General features: G+C 39.8%; 1 protein-coding gene and 2 long non-coding RNA genes across 3 annotated transcripts in view; all 3 read right to left on the reverse strand.

Moving 5' to 3' along the window:
• Positions 1–5,014: 5,014 nt before the first annotated feature.
• LOC128430297 (uncharacterized) lies at positions 5,015–8,108 on the reverse strand. Its single transcript, XR_008333991.1, has 2 exons — positions 7,597–8,108; positions 5,015–6,537 (listed from the first exon to the last, which is right to left on the reverse strand). It is a non-coding gene; the product is annotated as an uncharacterized LOC128430297 (long non-coding RNA).
• A 99-nt stretch (positions 8,109–8,207) lies between these two features.
• LOC128430301 (uncharacterized) overlaps positions 8,208–19,811 on the reverse strand; it is a 37,045-nt gene continuing 25,441 nt past the window's right edge. Inside the window, exon 2 of the long non-coding RNA XR_008333992.1 lies at positions 8,208–8,472. This is a non-coding gene — a long non-coding RNA (uncharacterized LOC128430301). The remainder of the gene's footprint in view (positions 8,473–19,811) is intronic.
• Positions 14,381–17,615, reverse strand: LOC128430132 (uncharacterized). The gene is made up of 3 exons (XM_053416104.1): positions 17,396–17,615; positions 15,426–15,541; positions 14,381–15,197 (listed from the first exon to the last, which is right to left on the reverse strand). Exons 2-3 carry the CDS (start codon positions 15,539–15,541, stop codon positions 14,480–14,482), a joined length of 834 nt encoding a protein of 277 aa, XP_053272079.1. The 5' UTR covers positions 17,396–17,615; the 3' UTR covers positions 14,381–14,479.

Genomic DNA, 19,811 nt, shown 5'->3' on the forward strand with positions numbered 1-19,811 from the left:
ATGAGATGGTCTGGGATGAGTTGGACCGGAGTGAAGACAAAGCAGCCAACCAGAGCTCAGCACCTCTGGGAGACCATCCAGGTGATGACCTCATGAAGCTGGTTGAAAGAAGGTCACGAGTCATCGAAGCAAAATGTGGCTACTCTGAAGAACCTGAATTATAAAACATATTCTGGTTTGTTGAGTAGTTTTTCTGTTTACCACATGTTCTTTCATAGTTATGTCTTTAATATGAATCTGCAATGTAGAAAGAAATGAAAAATAAAGAAAAACCATTGAATGAGAAGGTTTCTGAATGTTTTTGACTGGTATTGTATATTAAGATATTCATATATATGACTAGAGAGGATTCATAACAAGTTTTCTTTTGCCTCGTTCATAAAGTACAAAACTGGCACAGAGGACGACCATTTTCATAAACAGTAAAAATGCAATAAAATGAAATTACAGGAGATAAAAGTCCAGTTTCTGTCGTGAACAGACGGATGGAAGCTTCCTCTTTCTTCTGTTGTCTCCATCGAGGACCTGCACGTCAGAGTGAGTCGACGGTTTCTACTCGAACGCTCTGATGTGCAGATTGAAGATGGAGATAAAGAAAAGGAGAAGGAACCTCCACACTTCTGCTGTGAGAACAAGAGCAGAGACGTGTTCACAGCACAAACATTCACTTTGACGTTTCCTGATTAAAACCTGAGCAGAAGAAATGAGTTGGTTTAGAAAATAAAGTCAGAAAGTGAAAGATTCTAGCTTTGAGCCGAGCTGCATGTTTATACTTTCGTCAAGTTGCTCCTTCCAGGTTTGTTCTCCCACGCCTCAACGCTGTGCACTCTGGGTAATTCCCTTTGGCAAGGTCTTACAGAAACTGTGCATCAAGTCCACGATGTCCCAGCAGGACAAACCTGAGGCCTCACAGAGGGACGAGTTCTTCAGGGTGGACGTTGGAACTGAGAACATCCAGGATACAGGAGTCAGTGTCAGCTGTCAATCATCACGTCTCAGCCCGTTCCTCATATCATCAAATAACTAATGAAAACCAAACTGATCAGAAACACTTGAACAAACATCAGAGAGAGAAGAACGAGCTGAAATTACAGAAACATCTTAACACACATTTATTAAACAGCTACGTTGATTTATTTTTAGTTCCATGTCCCATCTGCTAACAAGGAGGAGGGTTTGACCTACACTGCAGCTGGCCACCAGGGGGCGATCAGCTGCACTTTTGGCAGCTGTCATGTCGTCCATCTTGAGTCTCAGCCCCTTTTCATATCATCAAATAACGAATTCAAACCAAACTGAACACTTGAGCATCAGTGTGGTTATTACAGTAGATAAATATATATATTATGTATTATTATTAGGAGTAGCAGTAGTTTTATTACATATAATGCTGAAATAATATAGATTTAAAGACACAGTGAAAATACCCTTAGTACTCCCCAAGATGATGACCATTGTATCAATAATATAAATCATAGAAACAGCAATAGTCATTCATGACAAAATACATTCATAATAAAAAATAATTAACCCTCGTGCTGTTCCTGGGTCAGATAGATCCAATGTGTGTGTGTGTCTCTGTGGGTCATTTAGACCCACAGCTTATTCCAATTGTATTCTCACGTCAAGCGCTTTTCACCAGAGAACAGGTTCTCGAACAGCTATTCCCGAAGAGGACTCGCAAGAGCAAGGCAGAGAAACTGATGGAGAAACAGACGGAGACGACAACGACCCAGTGGGTGATGCGGCTGCAGATTCGGAGGATGAAAAATGAGTAGAAGAAGGACAAGACCACGGCACCACCACCTCTGGAATGGTGGAAAGAGAGACCTTCCTGTCAAGAAACAGAGAAATAGCATGGTCCTCGACCTCCTCCATCTCCTCCACCTCTGCTGCGGGTCAAAGCACTGCCGCTACACCCTTTCAGTGTCCCCCCCCCCCGGGCCCCACAATGCACGCGATGTCCTTAGCCTCGACTTTTCACCTGTTTGTCGCGTCGACGCTAGATAACATCATCCTGGAGATGACGACGGGAAGGTTGTTGAAAATACGACGGCTGGAAAGGGATGGATGAGACCGACCTGCACGCCTATGTGAGTTTAACCACGCCTACCAGTGCACACCCCCACTTCCTGAGTCACTCTCCTCTCATCTCTTCTTCTCCTTAGGCCGGTGTCCTTTCCGACAGTACATGCCCAGCAAGCCTATGAAATACGGGATCAAGTCGTGGGTGGCCTGTGATGCAAAATCCAGCTACGCTTGGAAGATGCAAGTTTACACCGGAAAGCCGGGTGGCGGACGCCCAGAACGCGAGAACGGGAAACCGGTCATCGTCCTGGACTACAACCGCAACAAAGGAGGTGTGGACAACCTGGACAAGGTGATCGGAACGGCCTCTGGTCGTCTTCCACAACACGGACAGCAAAAGGGTTAATCAATATAGAAGAAAATAAAGTAAATCTACTGCGTCACATGTCGAACATTCCATCACGTTAAGTTTATACAACAGCAGAGTCACCGTCCACAGTTAAAATGATCCAGTATGTGAATTCTTACCCTGTCTGAGAAATGGTTTATTTTACTAAATAATAAATCTGCATTAGTACATTCAATAGTTTCTGATTTTGATAGAGAAACAGTCACTTACAGTCAGTTACGTGTTGTGAAGTCTGTAGATTTAGCTGCTGACGTCCTGATATACAAACAGTGTTTGTCTCAAAGCCTTGGACTGAAGCATTGTGGGAAACCTTGGACCGTCTGTCCTCGTCAAACACTGGTCAATGTCTCAGTTTGATTCATTTAACTTCACTGTCAGCACATGTGTACCAGGTCTTCACTGTGCAAAGCAATGAAGCTTTCAACAGAAAATAGTCAAAGATGTTTATTGTTGAACTCCCCTGAAAGATACAGAGTCTTACACACACATTTATAAATGCATATATATGTAGAATGTATATGACCATTGACAGGGACATGATATTATAACTTAAAAACAGTTATATTCCATGTTCATGAGTAAACAGACAGAACGTGCTCAGCTACCAGCTTTGGGCTGCAGATGTTTTCACGTGCACATCACTGCTGACCCCGTTTCTGAATCTGATCAGAGATCAGATGACAAACTCAATATTTGATGAGCGACTCTTCCCGTCAGCCTGAGCTCGATATTCAGCTGTAAATCATCCAACAAGCACACTGACCATACAAGTATATAAATAATAACGACAACAATGACAGTCATATCAATATTAACAAAATAAATTCAGAATAAAAAAAATTGAGTAATAGATTAAGATTAAGATGCATTTATTCGTCCCAAACACATGTACAGACATACACAGGCACACTCATGCAGGTAGGGAAATTTAATCTCTGCTTTTGACCTTGGGGAAGTAAGGTGCCTTGCTCAGGGGCAGTAGACAGGGTAGGAAGAATCCTCTTGGATTTTTTTTTGGGCAGATAAATCCAGGTTCGTCTTTTGTTGTCTCTCCGTGGAGTCGTATTACCAATGATTATAAAATATATCTGTTGATATATTTATGAATTGAATCGACTGCGTCCCCTCAGACGTGGACATTTCTTTCATCTCTAGAGATAATAGAAGAACTGTTACCGTCTGTTGCTCGTTCCGAAGTCTGGTATTTGCTTCTGAATTTCTGATATATATATACGCACGTTTTTATGAAACCAAAGGCCTATTTTTCGGCCTTCATGTCTAGTCAAAAGCCTGAGGCCACATGGCCTTTTGTTCTGAAGGTTTCAAGGGTCTGGACAACTTCACACCAACGTGTGAAAACCCTCAAGGGTCAACTCCTATTGGTCACTCTGGCCCATGACCTGTGAGGTCACCGGGCCAATTGAACCCAAGGTCTGCCCCAATTCTTCCTCTTTTCCACAACTCTTCAAGGAGTGAGGCTGCCGGCTTCTCCTCCTGCATCGGCCAGAGGGAGAAACCTGAGTTCTCCAGCTCAACCCTTCTCTTCGCATCTAACGAGAGAAACGCAGAGTTGCAGCTTCCAGCTCATCTTCTCAAGGAAGCCGCCTCTCAAATCAAGCTTTTCCAAACTCCTAGCAGCGACTCGATGTCCTGTAGGTAAGATTCAACAAGCAAGAGCATCACAACTCAACAGAACCGCGAATGTAGAAACCTTACGACCAACCGGAGACTTCACCGAATTGCACTGAACTAAACTGCAACTTATTTTCCCCTTTCCCTCGGACTGGTAACATTATCTGGTAATGATAATAATAACATAATCTAGTAATAATGATACTAGACTAAGCAGGACTGTCTATTTGATTCTGTGTGGTGTTTGTAAGTTTGATATATGCTGTGATATTGTAGTAATAAGTTAAATGAAAGTTAAGGCTAGTTAGGCTTCCCACAGGCTTTCTCTCTGACTCTCATTATCTGTTTAATATCAATGCAGACACCGGATATCTCTACCCCTAGTTAAACCTTCCCCCGCTACCAGCTGTAAAACCACTTCTGAAGAAAAGGGGGGGGGGGGGGGGGGGGGGTTGTTAACTTTAGGGGGCCAAACAGCCATCTTAGGAGCCCACAGGAAGGCGCTACTCTTTTGGTCAACCACCATTTTGAGAACCCCTGATTTACATACGTAAACCAACGTTTGTTAGTAATTTGTGTTTTTATACTTTATTATGTTCATAATAAATGTTCTTCTTTCACAAATGTTCTTTCATTAATGTTGCATAAGTGAGTTTTGACAACCTCTACAGTGTCAAGAACTCCATAACCTTCACTGTTCATTATATAATCTTTAATAGTAAATCTTGAGATTTCTAATTGAACAATATCTAAATGAGACTGATCTGCCAACTAAAGTTATGATTTAATATTCATATTTTAAACAATGTTTTATATTTTATTTTGATAACCACATTTATTGAATGCCTAAAGGCACACCATTCTATGGTGTCACTTTTTAAACATTATTGCACAACAAAAGAACAAAGAAGAAAACAAACCAAAACTGATGTGTTTTTATATTGGATTGGATTATATTACAATTACATAAAATGCATGTATGTAGTTAGTTAGGTTATTATTTCATTGGGCCTAATGTGGTAAAAAAAACACTGTTAAATGACTGACAGTTATTTTGTATTAAGTTAAGTATTAAAAGGGATTTTTGTACTACTGCTTGATTTGAAGGCCTGTTGCCCTGTTGATTACAAAATAAGTTTATTGTGTTTAACTGTTCAGTACTTTTCATATTCATTACATTTAAAAAGCAGACATAAAAGTAACTTAAAAGTTACTTTCCCTAGTAACTAATTACTTTTGATTAACAGTAACTGGTGAAGTAATTCAATTACTTTTAAAAGAAGTAACTAGTAACTGTAACTAATTACGAATTTTCAGTAACTTGCCCAACACTGTCAGCTACACATGTGTTGTAAACAACGTTAATTTTTACGTCGTTTACAACACTTCTGGTTGTTGCTTGTGGAGGTGGATGCTTCGTTGACTTCCACCACCACACCGACCTCACGCTGTAAACTCTCCCTGAAGGCCAAACGCATGTATTCAGCTGACGTGTCAACAGGAACTATGATCTGTGCCACAGTGGTGCTGCGTCCAGGACCACGTGGTCCGTTGATCTGGATTTGCAGGTTGTAACACCGCTGATTGTTCCTGTTGATCAGTCCCTGGTTGTCAAGACGAAGATTGCTCGAGGTTATCAAGTTGGAACTGGACTGGTCACTCAAGCCCTGGTTGTCCCATCGGTTGATTAAGTCTACGGCTTCGTTGCGTAACCTTCTGTTGGTTTGAGCGATGTTACTAGAAGATCCTTCTTCTCTGAAAGTGGTCACTCTCCTGTTGTTGTTGTCTTCCCTGGTACAGATCACTCTGGGATTATTGGGTTGTCGTTTGGCACGGGACGTCTGGGAAAACACACACTCTCCTGGACTGATCACTCCACAGTAATCCCAGTCGTTGTTGAATGTTGTGTAGCACCAGGTGTAACTGTAACCATAGCTTCCACACTGGTGATTGAAGCGACACGGCTCATTCTTCTAGGTGTGGTCTTGTAGAGGTGAGCAGTACTCCCAGTCATCTCCATCATGGCACCAGAAGTAATCATCTGACTCATAGTACTGACAGCTGTCAACACATTGTCTCTGATACCTGGTGTAGTAAATCATTGCCCTCGGCTCCACCCGAGCACATTTGCTCCACGATCCTCCCCACAACAAGCACCTGTAGAAGTTTTCTCCATATTTGCCACAGGCATTGCTACAGGGGTTGCCTATGTAATCAATGTGCTCTCCTGGTGAGCAGTAGTCCCAGCCCTCTTCAGAATGGCACCAGTAGTAGTCATAACCATGCTTTTCACACCTGTCAGAGCATCGAACATCGTACGTGGAGGTGAAATACTTCGCCGGACATTCGTCAATGCATTGATCCCAAAAGTTGTAGGTTTCTCCAGGCGTGAGCCACAGTGAGAAACAGAGGATGAAAGAGAACGACAGAGTGGAAAATCTCCTTGAATCTTCCATTTCAGGTCTGTGCTGCAGAGAGGAGGTGGGGGGGAGAGAGACAGAGAGAGAGGGGGGGGAGAGAGAGAGGGGGGGGGGAGTGAGAGAGACAGAAAGGGGGGAGAGAGAGAGGGGGGGTGGACAGAGAGAGAGGGAGTGGATAGAGAGGGGGAAAGAGAGAGAGAGGCGATTGAGAGGGAGAGAGAGGGGGAGAGAGAGAGGGGGAGATAGAGGAAGGTAGAAGAGAGAGAGGGGGAGTAAGAGAGAGAGTGGGGGAGAAGGAGAGAGAGGGGGAGAGAGAGAGAGAGAGGGGGAGAGAGAGGGGGGAGGGAGAGAGTGGGGGAGAGGAAGAATGAATAGAGGGAGAGAAAGGCAGAAGAGAGAGAGGAAGAAAATCATAAAAAATAATATAAATAGAATATTAACCGATGAGCAAAAGATTCACCTGAACAAGGGATTTACAAATATAATAAAGTTAATCAGTACATTTTAGAATTCAGTAAATAATTATGGAATAAAAAAATTAAAATGTTTACATTTCATTTTCAATATTTGTTGAAAAAATCTTTATAAATTACTTGATTCACAAATTACATTAAGAACACAGATTTTAATCGGATATTTAAAATCACCTTTCTTCTTTATGTTTACATCTGAATGCTGAGATAGAGAAGATTATAATTATATTATATTAATGACAAACTAACTAACAATCAAATAAATTTAGTAAAAATATTGTTAGAAAAATACTGTAACAGTAAATGATTGAATGAGACTCAAATAAAACAAATAAAATTAAAAGGATTAAAATTGAAGAATCTATTCAAAGTCATGTTCATTTGTGCAGTGCTCATATAATTCTACAATAATTACAGTTACAGACACACTGACAATAAACTATATGAATATTAACGACAACAATGACAGTCATAACAATTATTGACAAAATTAGTTCAAAATAAAAAAGATTGAGTAATAATAGAAACAATGATTATAAAATATATCTGTTGATATTTTTATGAATTGAATCGACTGCATCCCCTCAGACGTGGACGTTTCTTTCATCTCTAGAGATAATAGAAGAACTGTTACCGTCTGTTGCTCGTTCCGAAGTCTGTTATTTGCTTCTGAATTTCTGATATATATATATGCACGTTGTTGGACTGATGCATTGTGGGAAACCTTGAACGTTGAACCGATCTTGTTAATCACTGTTCAGTATTTCTGTTTGAGTCCAAGTGACCTTAGATCACATTCAGCTGAATCTGCTTCATCGTCATCATGGTGCACAGACGGAATCTCCTCCTCCGTGTTCATTACATTGCAGAGTGCTTATTGTTATTATACATCTGATCGTATGAAGTCATTATAAGAGCTTCTTGTTGTGTTCATCTGTATTTTGTAGTCGAGTGTCAACAAACACGTTCTCAGAAATGTTGTAATATCACAGACGACCGAGGGTCAGACGATTAAACAGATAAGAGACAGTTCCAGTCAGTGGAAAGAACTGAGAAGAAAACAAACCAAAACAATGTGTTTTATATGAGATTGGATTATATTACAATTACAGAACATGCATGTATGAAGTTAGTTAGTTAGTTAGTTAGTTAGGTAGGTACATAGTAAGGCAACACACACACACACACACACACACACACACACACACACACACACACACACACACACACACACAGAGACCAGAGTTGATGCTGAGCAAAGCTTTAATAAGAGAAAACAGAACATCATGAAAATCAGTGATGCATTTTACATAGATTCGATTATATAGATTACATAAGCAGGTTGTCTTGGATGTTGGTTCAGACGATCGTCTGTAAATAAAGATGAACGACGCAGCTTCACTTCGGCCTCTGTCCACAAATGAAACCAAATATCGTGGACGTCTCATTTTATATCAAATAACTAAATAAACCAAACTGATCAGGAAAACTTCAGTGAGATAAGAACGACCTGAAGTGACTGAAATCTTTAAGAGATGTTTATTTGGGGGGCGCTGTGGAGCCGCGGACCAAGATGGCAGCTTAGAGTGGGGTCTCCTCACAGCTCTGCTAAAAGTTAACAAAGTCCTAGTTATTAACGCTTCTAATTACTTCTAAAAGATGTCTAAACAAACAACGCTTAAAGACTGCGAGAGCAGCTCCAGATCCCGTGGCTCTCAGAAAACCAAAGCTACTCCGGTACCCGATGTTACAGACGAGCCGAGCAGCCCACGGAGTGACCTAGCTGAGGTGCTAAAAGAGCTACAGTCACTTCGCACCACTGTCACCGCGATTAACAGCAAGATAAGCACCCTTGATGGCTTCGGGGCAAAACTCGATAACGTGGAGAGACGCATAGCTGTGATGAATAGCTCTGTCGATGCTGTGCAAAAGAGTTTTGCGGACCTCCAACAAGACATCACCACCAATGCTAAGCGGCTCGTGGAGGCCGAAGGGCGCATAGGAGACACCGAAGACGGCCTGCACAGTGTGAAAAAGGAGATGACTGACGCTGTTAAACGCATCGCCTATTTGGAGTCCAAGACGGAAGATCTGGAAAATCGTGCCCGGAGGAAGAATTTAAGGTTGGTTGGGCTCCCCGAAAACGCTGAAAAGACCCAGCCCATGATCGATTACATCCAGCACATGCTGCCGGTCTGGTTGGGACTCGACGGCGCCAAATCGCTCACCTTGGAGAGAGCGCACCGCACGCTGGCAAGACCAAGACCGGATCAGAATAGAGCTGTAATCATTCGTTTCCTACGATTTCAGGACCGTGAGTTTGTCCTCAACACATCCAAACAACGCTCGCTCACTCATGATGGTCACAAAATCTTCTTTGCTCAAGATGTATCAGCGGAAACCATGAAGGCACGGAGCCCATTTAATGCAGCGAGGAAAAAGTTCATTGAAGCTGGAACGTTTCGGGGATTCACCCTACGGCCTTGCAAGATGAGGGCTCTACATAATGGAAAGATCATCCATTTCTCCACACCAGAAGAAGCTGAGAAGTTTTCCCCAAACTCCTAAACTTCTAAACGCCAAGGAGTATGGGTAACTACAAAAGGTCTGATATGGACAATATAGGTGCACTGTAGCTCATTACAGATTCCGTTAAGTTATTTTTATATATATTTTGTACTTTCTAATTTATTTTAATTATTTGCAGAGCTACTACTACCATATTTGGTGGACACTTTATTTTACGCACCTACTATAGGCTGATGGGCTCGTTTATTTGACTCAGGCTGCTGAGGCAGTCAAACCAAGAAGCGTTTATAATATTATGCTTTATATTTATCACTCTAGGACAGTAAGTGTTTGAATGTTCGGGATGCAGAGCTGGGGGGGGAATATGTGGGCTGTCTGAGGGAAGTGCCTACAGTTAAACCACTCCTCATTAGTGTGGAATGGTTCTTGTCCTCACATCGTTTAGTTTAAATAAGGGGAGGGGGGGTGGGATTTCAAAGGTTAAGTGTTTTTATATGTCTAGTTCAGTTGTAATTATTTTCATTTATTCTATTTTATTTTTTGTCACACTCAACATGGTCATGTATATCACTGCACTAGTTGTAACAACATGGAAAGCTCAAAACTGTCTGACTTAAGGTTTACAAGCTGGAATGTCAGGGGACTCAATAAGCTAACTAAACTGAAACAGGTAATGAACAGACTTAAAAACCTACATTCTAAAATAATTTTTCTTCAGGAAATTCATATAACAGTTACTGAAATTAAACAAGTACAACGTAGGTGGCCTGGTCAAGTTATACATGCCACATATAACAATTGCGCTAGGGGGGTACTAATTCTTATCCACAAAACAATTCCTTTTCAACTTACTAATACAATCCAGGACCCCCAAGGGAGGTTTGTAATCGCCCAGGGTAGGATCATGTCTCTCGCATTGAATTTGGTCAGCATATATGGTCCTAATGAGGACAACCCTAAATTTTTTGATAATTTCTTCTTAACCTTGTCTTCATTGTATGGCCTGAACATTGTTGGTGGGGATTTCAATTGCACTCTGAACCCGTCGGTAGACCGCTCTACAAAAAGTGATCCCCACAAAAAACAATCTAGAAAAACAATTTTACAATATATCACGGACTTAAACCTATCTGAAATCTGGAGAAAACTTAACCCAGATAATTTGGAATACTCATGCTATTCAGGAATGCATAAGTCCAGGTCTCGCATTGATTATTTCTTAGTATCACAAGAACTGGTATCCAAAATTAAGAATTGTTGGTATGACTGTATAGTCATTAGTGATCACTCCCCCATTTCTATGTCTGTTCAATTGGAGAAACTTCAACAATCTCCCCCTAACTGGCGTCTACAAATGAGGTGGCTTCAAAATCCTGAATTTGTTAAATATCTAGAAGATAAGATTGACGTCTACTTTCAGACTAACACTAACCAAACAAACGCATGCATAAGATGGGAAGCCTTCAAGGCGTATATTAGAGGGCAAATAATTAGTTTTACTAGTACTAAAAACAAGAAACAAAAAGCAGATCTTAATGAATTAGAGAAGCAAATAAAATCTTTGGAAATAGATATAAATAATAAAGATGATCCTGAAAAACAAAAACGGTTACTAATTTTAAGAACGGAATACAATAAGTTAACATCTGATAAAGCAGCAAAAAGCTTACTCTGGTTGAATCAAGCCTTTTATGACCAGGGGGAAAAGGCCGGCAAACTGTTAGCTTGGAGAATTAAAAAAATACAATCTGAAAGAGCCATAAATGGCATAACTGTTCAATCAGGCGAAATATCAAACGATCCTCAAGATATTAATAATACATTTAAGGAATTCTATCAATCACTGTACAGGTCAGAATGCTCCCCCACGCCCACTTATAGAGATACTTTTCTTAATCAGCTTCAGTTTAAAACGCTCACAGAAGAGGTTAAAGAGGACCTGGATAAGGACATAACAATGGAAGAGCTATTGCAGGCCGCTAAAAGTATTAACTCAGGCAAAGCTCCAGGGCCTGATGGCCTACCAATAGAGTTCTATAAAACCTTCCAAAAGCAATTGCTGACCCCACTTTTGGATATGTTTAACGAGTCATTTAATAATGGTATATTACCACCAACTTTAAGACTCGCTACAATAATCCTTATTTTGAAACCCGGGAAAATACCGACTGATTGTTCCTCATACAGACCTATTAGTCTTATGGGAGTGGACATCAAAATATTGTGTAAAGTTCTGGCTAAAAGGCTAGATCCACATATCCCCTTTTTGGTGCACAGTGATCAAAATGGGTTCGTACAGACTCGTCAGGGATTTCATAACATAAGAAGGGTTCTCAACATAATCCACTCTAAAAATAATACCAGGGATACAGCGCTGTTATCTCTAGATGCTAGACAAGCATTTGATAGAATTGAGTGGCATTATTTGTTCAATTTGTTACCAAGATATGGACTTGGGGGAAAGTTTTTGAAATGGATAGAATTATTATATACCAACCCTATAGCACGAGTAATGACGAATAACAACTTATCAAACCCGTTAACGCTAGAGAGGTCAACTCGTCAGGGCTGTCCTCTCTCCCCACTATTGTTTATTTTGGCCATTGAGCCTTTAGCCATGTCCATTAGAGCCGAAGCCAATTTATCAGGAATAACAATCGGTGATCAAGAACATAGGATATCGTTATATGCAGATGATGTGATTGTCTTTCTGTCAAACTTATCAAACAGTGTCCAGACACTATTACATTTAATTAATAGATTCGGTCAGTTCTCTGGATACAGTATCAATAATGCAAAATCTTCTATACTTTTCCTGAATAAGGATGAAAGAACTAATCCAGTTATAACTACACCTTTTTCTAATGCAAGGGAAGGCTTTACCTATCTTGGAATTAAGATTACCCCCCAAATTAATACAGTTGTTCAAGCAAACTATGACCCGTTGATGAGAGAGATACAAGATTTACTTGAAAAATGGACAACAATTGATTGGCCGGATCAACATAATTAAGATGACTATCTTGCCGAAATTCTTATATTTATTTCAATCACTTCCAATGCCACTGCCAAAATCCTTTTTTAAAGAAATTAATAATGCATTCTGTAGGTTTATCTGGAACAATCGAAAACCTAGATTAAGACTCAGATTACTGTATTTGCCATATGATAGGGGTGGATTACAGATGCCCAGTTTACAGTGGTATTACTGGGCCGCTCAGCTACGCAGTGTTATGTTTTATTTTGTCACACATTCCCCTCCAGCATGGGTTCATATTGAGCAAGCGTCAATATCTAAGCTCCCACTAAGCCTATTTTTATATTCAGCAGACGTTAAAACTTTAAAGAAAAAAACTACAAATCCCTTCCTTAAAAACTCTATTGATATATGGTTCAAAGCTCATAGACATGTTGGTGATACACCTCCCATCTCTCAATTTTCACCTATTTGGAGTAATGCGCAGTTCACTCCTGGCCGGGCAGATGGTGGTTTTCAGGGTTGGGCCGACAGGGGGGTGCAAAAAATTGGAGACTTATATGTTCAGGGCACTTTACTAACATTTAACAACCTTTGTTTGAAATATTCAATTCCAAAGAAACACTTTTTTAAATACTTACAATTGAAGCACTTCATTTCATCAAAGTGTCATCAGAACACAAAAGAGCCGCCGCTGTCCTGCCTTGAGGATATTGTGTTAAAACATATGAATGGGAGCCGCCAAATCTCTATATTATATACAGTACTTGTCTCAAATGATGAGGAATCTAGTCATGACAAAAGGAGGGCATGGAGTTTAGATATTAAGGAAAATATCGAAGAGGCTGAGTGGGCGACAGCTTGTGTAAAAGCTCAAACACAAACCATTAATACTCGCATGAAACTTCTACAACACAAGTGGTTAATGAGGACATACATAACCCCTGAGAAACTTAATAAATGGTCCCCTGACATTCCAGATACTTGTGTGAAATGTTCGACTGAGAAAGGTACCTTGATCCATTGTGTATGGGAATGTCCTAAAATGGTAGCTTTTTGGAAAATGGTTGTTCAAACTCTAAGTAAAATCACAAGTATTCAGATACCCTGCGTAGCAAAACTTTGTATTTTAGGGATATACCCAGATTGCTTTACTGCCAACTCTAAGCGTAAGACCCTGATCAACTTTGGCCTCCTGCAGGCCAGGAGGATGGTTGCTTTATCTTGGAGAGAGACTGAAGTGTCGTCTACACAATCGTGGATTAGAGAGATGGCAATGTATGTTACATTAGAAAAGCTAACCTATGTAATCAAGGGTAAAGCACAGGAATTTGAAGAGATATGGGCACCCTTAATGGACTTTCTCAGGCAACGGTAGATTATATCTATCTGTAGGGATATCGAGTGTGACTTTTTATTGTTTTATTTCTATTTTATTTTCTATATTATTGGTATTATTTTACGTAGGTATGTAAGTTTGTGTGCGTGTTTCTTTCTTTATTTATTTTTTTGTATGTATGTGTATGCAGTGAAGTTCACCTGCATTTCATTGTGCAACTTGTGTGGTATGTGTTATGTATTGTTTTGTGTTTTGTACTGGAAATAAATAAAAAAAACATTGTTCAAAAAAAAAAAAGAGATGTTTATTTAATGTTTATAGTTTTTTGTATCTGCTAACATGGAGGAGGGGGAGGAGTTTATGACCTGTACAGCAGCCAGCCTCCAGGGGGCGATCAAGGTGCGTTGGTTTCACTTTTTGTGGCTGTCATGTCGTCCATCTTTATACATTTATCTTTTAATATTGTCAAAGTTTATCTATTAACAGACAATCAAAGAACCGTAATACAATTCTAAAGTAATATATTTAATTCCTTCAAAGCTCAAAGCCTCATTGGTTAGCTGCACAGCTAACGTGCTAATCGTGGCATTATCACATGATCATGTTAGCAAAGCTAGTTGTATTAAACTCAGACTCAGTCCTGTCGTTCAGAAAAGGTTCATTTGATGCTTCTCAAAAATCTGAGACAAAAATCCAGTCCTGGTCCAAACCCTGTGATCTGCTTCTCCCCCCTCGCCTGCTCCCTTTTCCTTTCCCTCCTCGTCCTCCTTTTCCTCTTCTCCTTTTCCCTCCTTTAACTCTTCTCCCTTCCCTTTCCGGATTGTCTGACACACATGTCTGTGCCACCTGACCATCATTTGAGCAGCAGACACACTTCATCTGTTTGTTTTGATCTCTGTCACAGCGGAAGATGTTTTCTAGACCAATTTGCTCTCCGAGTCGCTCAAGGGAATCCCTGTGCTTTGTTTCTGGGATCGGCCGACCATGTCTGGGTTGGAATATTTTAGAAAACACAAATGCGTGATCTTTCCACTTCTTAATATCTTTGATCCTTTCAAGGATGTTTCCCTCGTTCTCTTCGTTTGTACATTTGCGATCACATGGGGAGGAACTAACATAGAAAAGCAACAAATCATCCTGAAATTCAGGACCCTTGTCCAATACGTCCACAACGCGTGACTCTGCATGATCAACATCATTTTCCCGCCACAGAGGCTTGGCTGCAGCCATCCTGTAGCCAACATAAACTTCCTTCATCTTGATCTTGTTCTTCACGTCGTCAGCACGGTTCTTAATAAGGACTTCCTCAATTCCTCGGTTAGCGCCCTGGTTCTGGTTCTGGTTCTGCGGGATACTCACGGCCAGACTGAACATATTTTTTACAGGGTACCTGCAACAAGGGTCAAATGAGGTCAACAGGTTAAACATGTATGTTACCATGGACACAACACAGTGACCTGTAGGTCGTGTCCCAGCAGTCGACTGTAAATAAAGATGGACGACATGTCAGCCCCATGCTAAAGCTCTTTATCGCCCCCTGGTGACTGCCTGTACTATAGATCATAATCATCACTGTCCATGTAAACATCATCAGTTCAGGATTCAGAAGTTCACTCACCTGTTCAAGAGTTCTTTTACCAGCGATGTGAGTTCGTTCAGGTTCACAGCAAAACTGTGTTCAGTCGACAGGAGGAAGAGCAGCAGCAGAACCGTGATCCGGCTCCGGGCGGCCATCTGAACCCAGATCAGATTTATTAACATGGTATCTGACCTCAGATCAGGTTTATTAACATGGTGTCTGAACCCAGATCAGGTTTATTAACATGGTGTCTGAACCCAGATCAGGTTTATTAACATGGTATCTGAACCCAGATCAGGTTTATTAACATGGTATCTGAACCCAGATCAGATTTATTAACATGGTAACATGGTATTAAATTGGACCAGTTTGTTTACATATTCTCACACTCATAGTATATTATATTATCCATTGTATCGCCAAATACTTATATTTATACCCGTACTATATATCATATATTATATCATACTCTTTGTATATTCTTTGTATATATAAGTCTATATACACATATTTATACATGTGTACATGTTAATATTATTATTATTATATTTTACTATTATTATTATTATATATACTGTTGCTGCTATTATTACTATATACTGCTATTATATTGGTATAATTACTATCATATATAAATATACATTACATACTACATATACTGTACTATTTTTTATATACTGTCTAACAATAACATTTACCATCATATCATCAGTACTATTACCATCATCTGCCACTGCACCTTATCTACCTATTTATCTTGTGTTTCTGTTCTTATTCTTTCTACTGCAATATTTTATATTTTATACTTTATTCTATTGTATTGTATTTTATTGTATTCAAACGTACCGGCTGCTATGACGACTTAATTTCCCTTCGGGGATGAATAAAGTAATCTATCTATCTATCTATCTATCTATCTATCTATCTAACCCAGATCAGGTTTATTAACATGGCATCTGAACCCAGATCAGGTTTATTAACATGGTATCTGAACCCAGATCAGGTTTATTAACATGGCATCTGAACCCAGATCAGGTTTATTAACATGGTATCTGAACCCAGATCAGGTTTATTAACATGGTATCTGACCTCAGATCAGGTTTATTAACATGGCATCTGAACCCAGATCAGGTTTATTAACATGGCATCTGAACCCAGATCAGGACTTTTCAACATTTTTGTAGATTTCAAATAAAATTTCTTCTAATTGATGGATTAGATGTAAATAATCATATTCAATAGAATGATCTTTACAATAACTGATATTTGTAATTTACATCAGATCCAAATGTGGTTTCAATGGAGACACTTTGATGAATTGTGTAAATAGTTTTCACCTCAAAATAAAAGTCAAAACCTAATTGTGGTTTGTGTGAAACTATAGAGTTGTGTTGTTATAAAGACAGTGTACTATAGATAATAATACAGTACGTACAGTTTGTATATATACATGTATATATGTATAACTGATGCTCCACCCATTCACCCATTAGCCAATAAGAGTCTTCAGACGTATTCCTCTGTTATGTCCATGATATGAAAACTTACTTTACACAATAAACCATAAGCATTTTATCTAAAAGAGTTTTTCTTAATTCAGGTTCTATATATTTGGTTGTATACGTGTTTTCTTTTTATTTAGTTATTTATTTAAGTTAATTGTTAAACTATTAAAATTAAATAATCAAACCTCAGTTACATATATTCGTCACAAAGATTCAATAACGACATCTCAGGAATCACTGAGGATTTATTGTGATAATCAGAATTTTTTGGACTCCCTAATATCGGCATCAGCCTCAAACATGGTGTGATCAGGGCTGTATAGAATAAATACAGATATTAGTAATTGTAGCTTTGGCTGCTCTTTGCTTCCATACTTCAGACCTGGCTTCTGAAGAACATTCATCAAATCAAACCTTTGACAATGAGTCAGATTAGAGACGCCACTAAAGACTCAATATCACTGAAGTTTCCCTTTAGAGTGAAATGACCTGAAGTGTATTTACCTCCTTGGTTGGAGAAGTCGTCAGACGTGTTGAGTTCTCTGCAGACGGACGAGTCACTGAACGATGTGAGGAGGAGAGAAGATTGTTAAACCTCGACCAGGAGTCGCCCTCAGATCGGTGCTGTGACCTTATATGAACATATTCCTCACAATAAGGAAGATAACAAACATTAAACAGTTTGAAATAAGGAACTTCAGAGACGATGGGAGGTCTTTTCTTGTCTTTCACACGTCTCATCTTTGTCTTGTCACTTCATGAAGCTGTGACACACACACACACACACACAAACACACACACAAACACACACACACACACACACACACACACACACACACACACATTCACACATAAATTCCTTCCTTCACTCACTGAGGTTACATTCAGAAGTTAATAAAACGAGTTTACAAAAATAATGTTTAAAATGAAATACTGCATGTAGGCCTGTACAAAAACAATACAAATATATAAAATATACAAAGAGTCTGAAATCTGCTGTACTGACTGTTGACAAAAATAAACATTAATGATGTGCAACTTTGTGAGTAGATTAATAACATAATTAAAGATGGAGAAATTTCGTCATGTGGGGGCAAAAATGGGGGAAATTAAAACTCCAGGAAATCGTAAGTTTCGGATCCATATTTAATAATTTATATAATATAAACCTTAAACCGTTTCAAATTTTGGTTTCAGTGTGTTTTCGGCCCGATGGGGTGACGTTACTTCATTGGTTAACATTGCATGAATCACGTCATGATTAATCAGCCTCTTGCGGTGCCCTCTCTGCATCTTGCGCCCCACGCCACCGCCTGTGTGGTCTACTTCAGGAGCCGCCCCTGAAACCAAATGTTCTTGTTATAGTGAAATCGGTTTCAGGTCAATCAAATTGAGTCAAATCGACTTTGCTGAAGTGATGAGAACATGAGAATGAAAAGAAAAACCAGTTTGTTGAAACCAGTTTTGGACCAAGTTAAACTCTGAATGCTGAGAATTGTGTTTCTGTCGTGAACAGACGGATGGAAGCTTCCTCTTTCCTCTGTTGTCTCCATCGAGGACCTGCACGTCAGAGTGAGACGACGGTTTCTACTCGATGAACGCTCTGATGTGCAGATTGAAGATAGAGATAAAGAAAAGGAGAAGGAACTAAAGTTATGATTTAATATTAATATTTTAAATATAAATGTTTTTTTATTTTATTTTGATAACCAAATTTATTGAATGCCTAAAGGCACACCATTCTATGGTTTCACTTTTTAAGCGTTATTGCACAGCACAATGAACCGTAATGAAAATCTAAATAAGGTAATAAATGTATTTTCCTCATCTGCTGCTAGACAGCTAACATGCTAATGGTGAACAGAGTAGACATGTCATCGTCATGTGATGATGTCAGAATGTTAACGTGGTTAAACAAGCGCCATGTCTTTGTGAGAAGCAGAGAAGATGAGTGGATGGTCTCTACATGTGGTTCTCACCGTGAAGCATGGAGGAGGAGGAGTGATTGTGTTGGGGGGGGGGGGGGCTTTGCTGCTGATACTGTTGGGGATTTATTCAAAATTCATGGCTTACTTGACCAGCCTGGCTACCACAGCATTCTGCAGCGACATGCCATCCCATCTGGTTTGTGCTTAGTGGGACCAGCAGCTGACTTTCAACAGGACCATGACCCCAGACACACCTCCAGGCTCTGTAAGGGCTAATTGACCAATGGAGTGCTGCGTCAGAGGACCTGGCCTCCACAACCACCGACCTGAACCTGAATGAGATGGTCTGGGATGAGTTGGACCAGAGTGAAGACAAAGCAGCCAACCAGAGCTCGGCACCTCTGGGAGACCATCCAGGTGATGACCTCATGAAGCTGGTTGAAAGAAGGTCACGAGTCATCGAAGCAAAATGTGGCTACTCTGAAGAACCTGAATTATAAAACATATTCTGGTTTGATGAGTAGTTTTTCTGTTTACCACATGTTCTTTCATAGTTATGTCTTTAATATGAATCTGCAATGTAGAAAGAAATGAAAAATAAAGAAAAACCATTGAATGAGAAGGTTTCTGAATGTTTTTGACTGGTATTGTATATTAAGATATTCATATATATGACTAGAGAGGATTCATAACAAGTTTTCTTTTGCCTCGTTCATAAAGTACAAAACTGGCACAGAGGACGACCATTTTCATAAACAGTAAAAATGCAATAAAATGAAATTACAGGAGATAAAAGTCCAGTTTCTGTCGTGAACAGACGGATGGAAGCTTCCTCTTTCTTCTGTTGTCTCCATCGAGGACCTGCACGTCAGAGTGAGACGACGGTTTCTACTCGATGAACGCTCGGATGTGCAGATTGAAGATGGAGATAAAGAAAAGGAGAAGGAACCTCCACACTTCTGCTGTGAGAACAAGAGCAGAGACGTGTTCAC

The sequence above is a fragment of the Pleuronectes platessa genome, chromosome 3 (assembly GCF_947347685.1).
Source record: "Pleuronectes platessa chromosome 3, fPlePla1.1, whole genome shotgun sequence".
NCBI lineage: Eukaryota > Metazoa > Chordata > Actinopteri > Pleuronectiformes > Pleuronectidae > Pleuronectes > Pleuronectes platessa.

What these genes read in the sequence shown, in the direction of transcription:
- LOC128430132 (XM_053416104.1), bottom strand. Translation starts at nt 15,541, where the DNA reads ATGGCCGCCCGGAGCCGGATCACGGTTCTGCTGCTGCTCTTCCTCCTG. An exon ending in GTAAAAGAACTCTTGAACAG is followed by an intron (nt 15,198 to 15,425) that starts GTGAGTGAACTT and finishes CCCTTGTTGCAG; the next exon opens with GTACCCTGTAAAAAATATGT.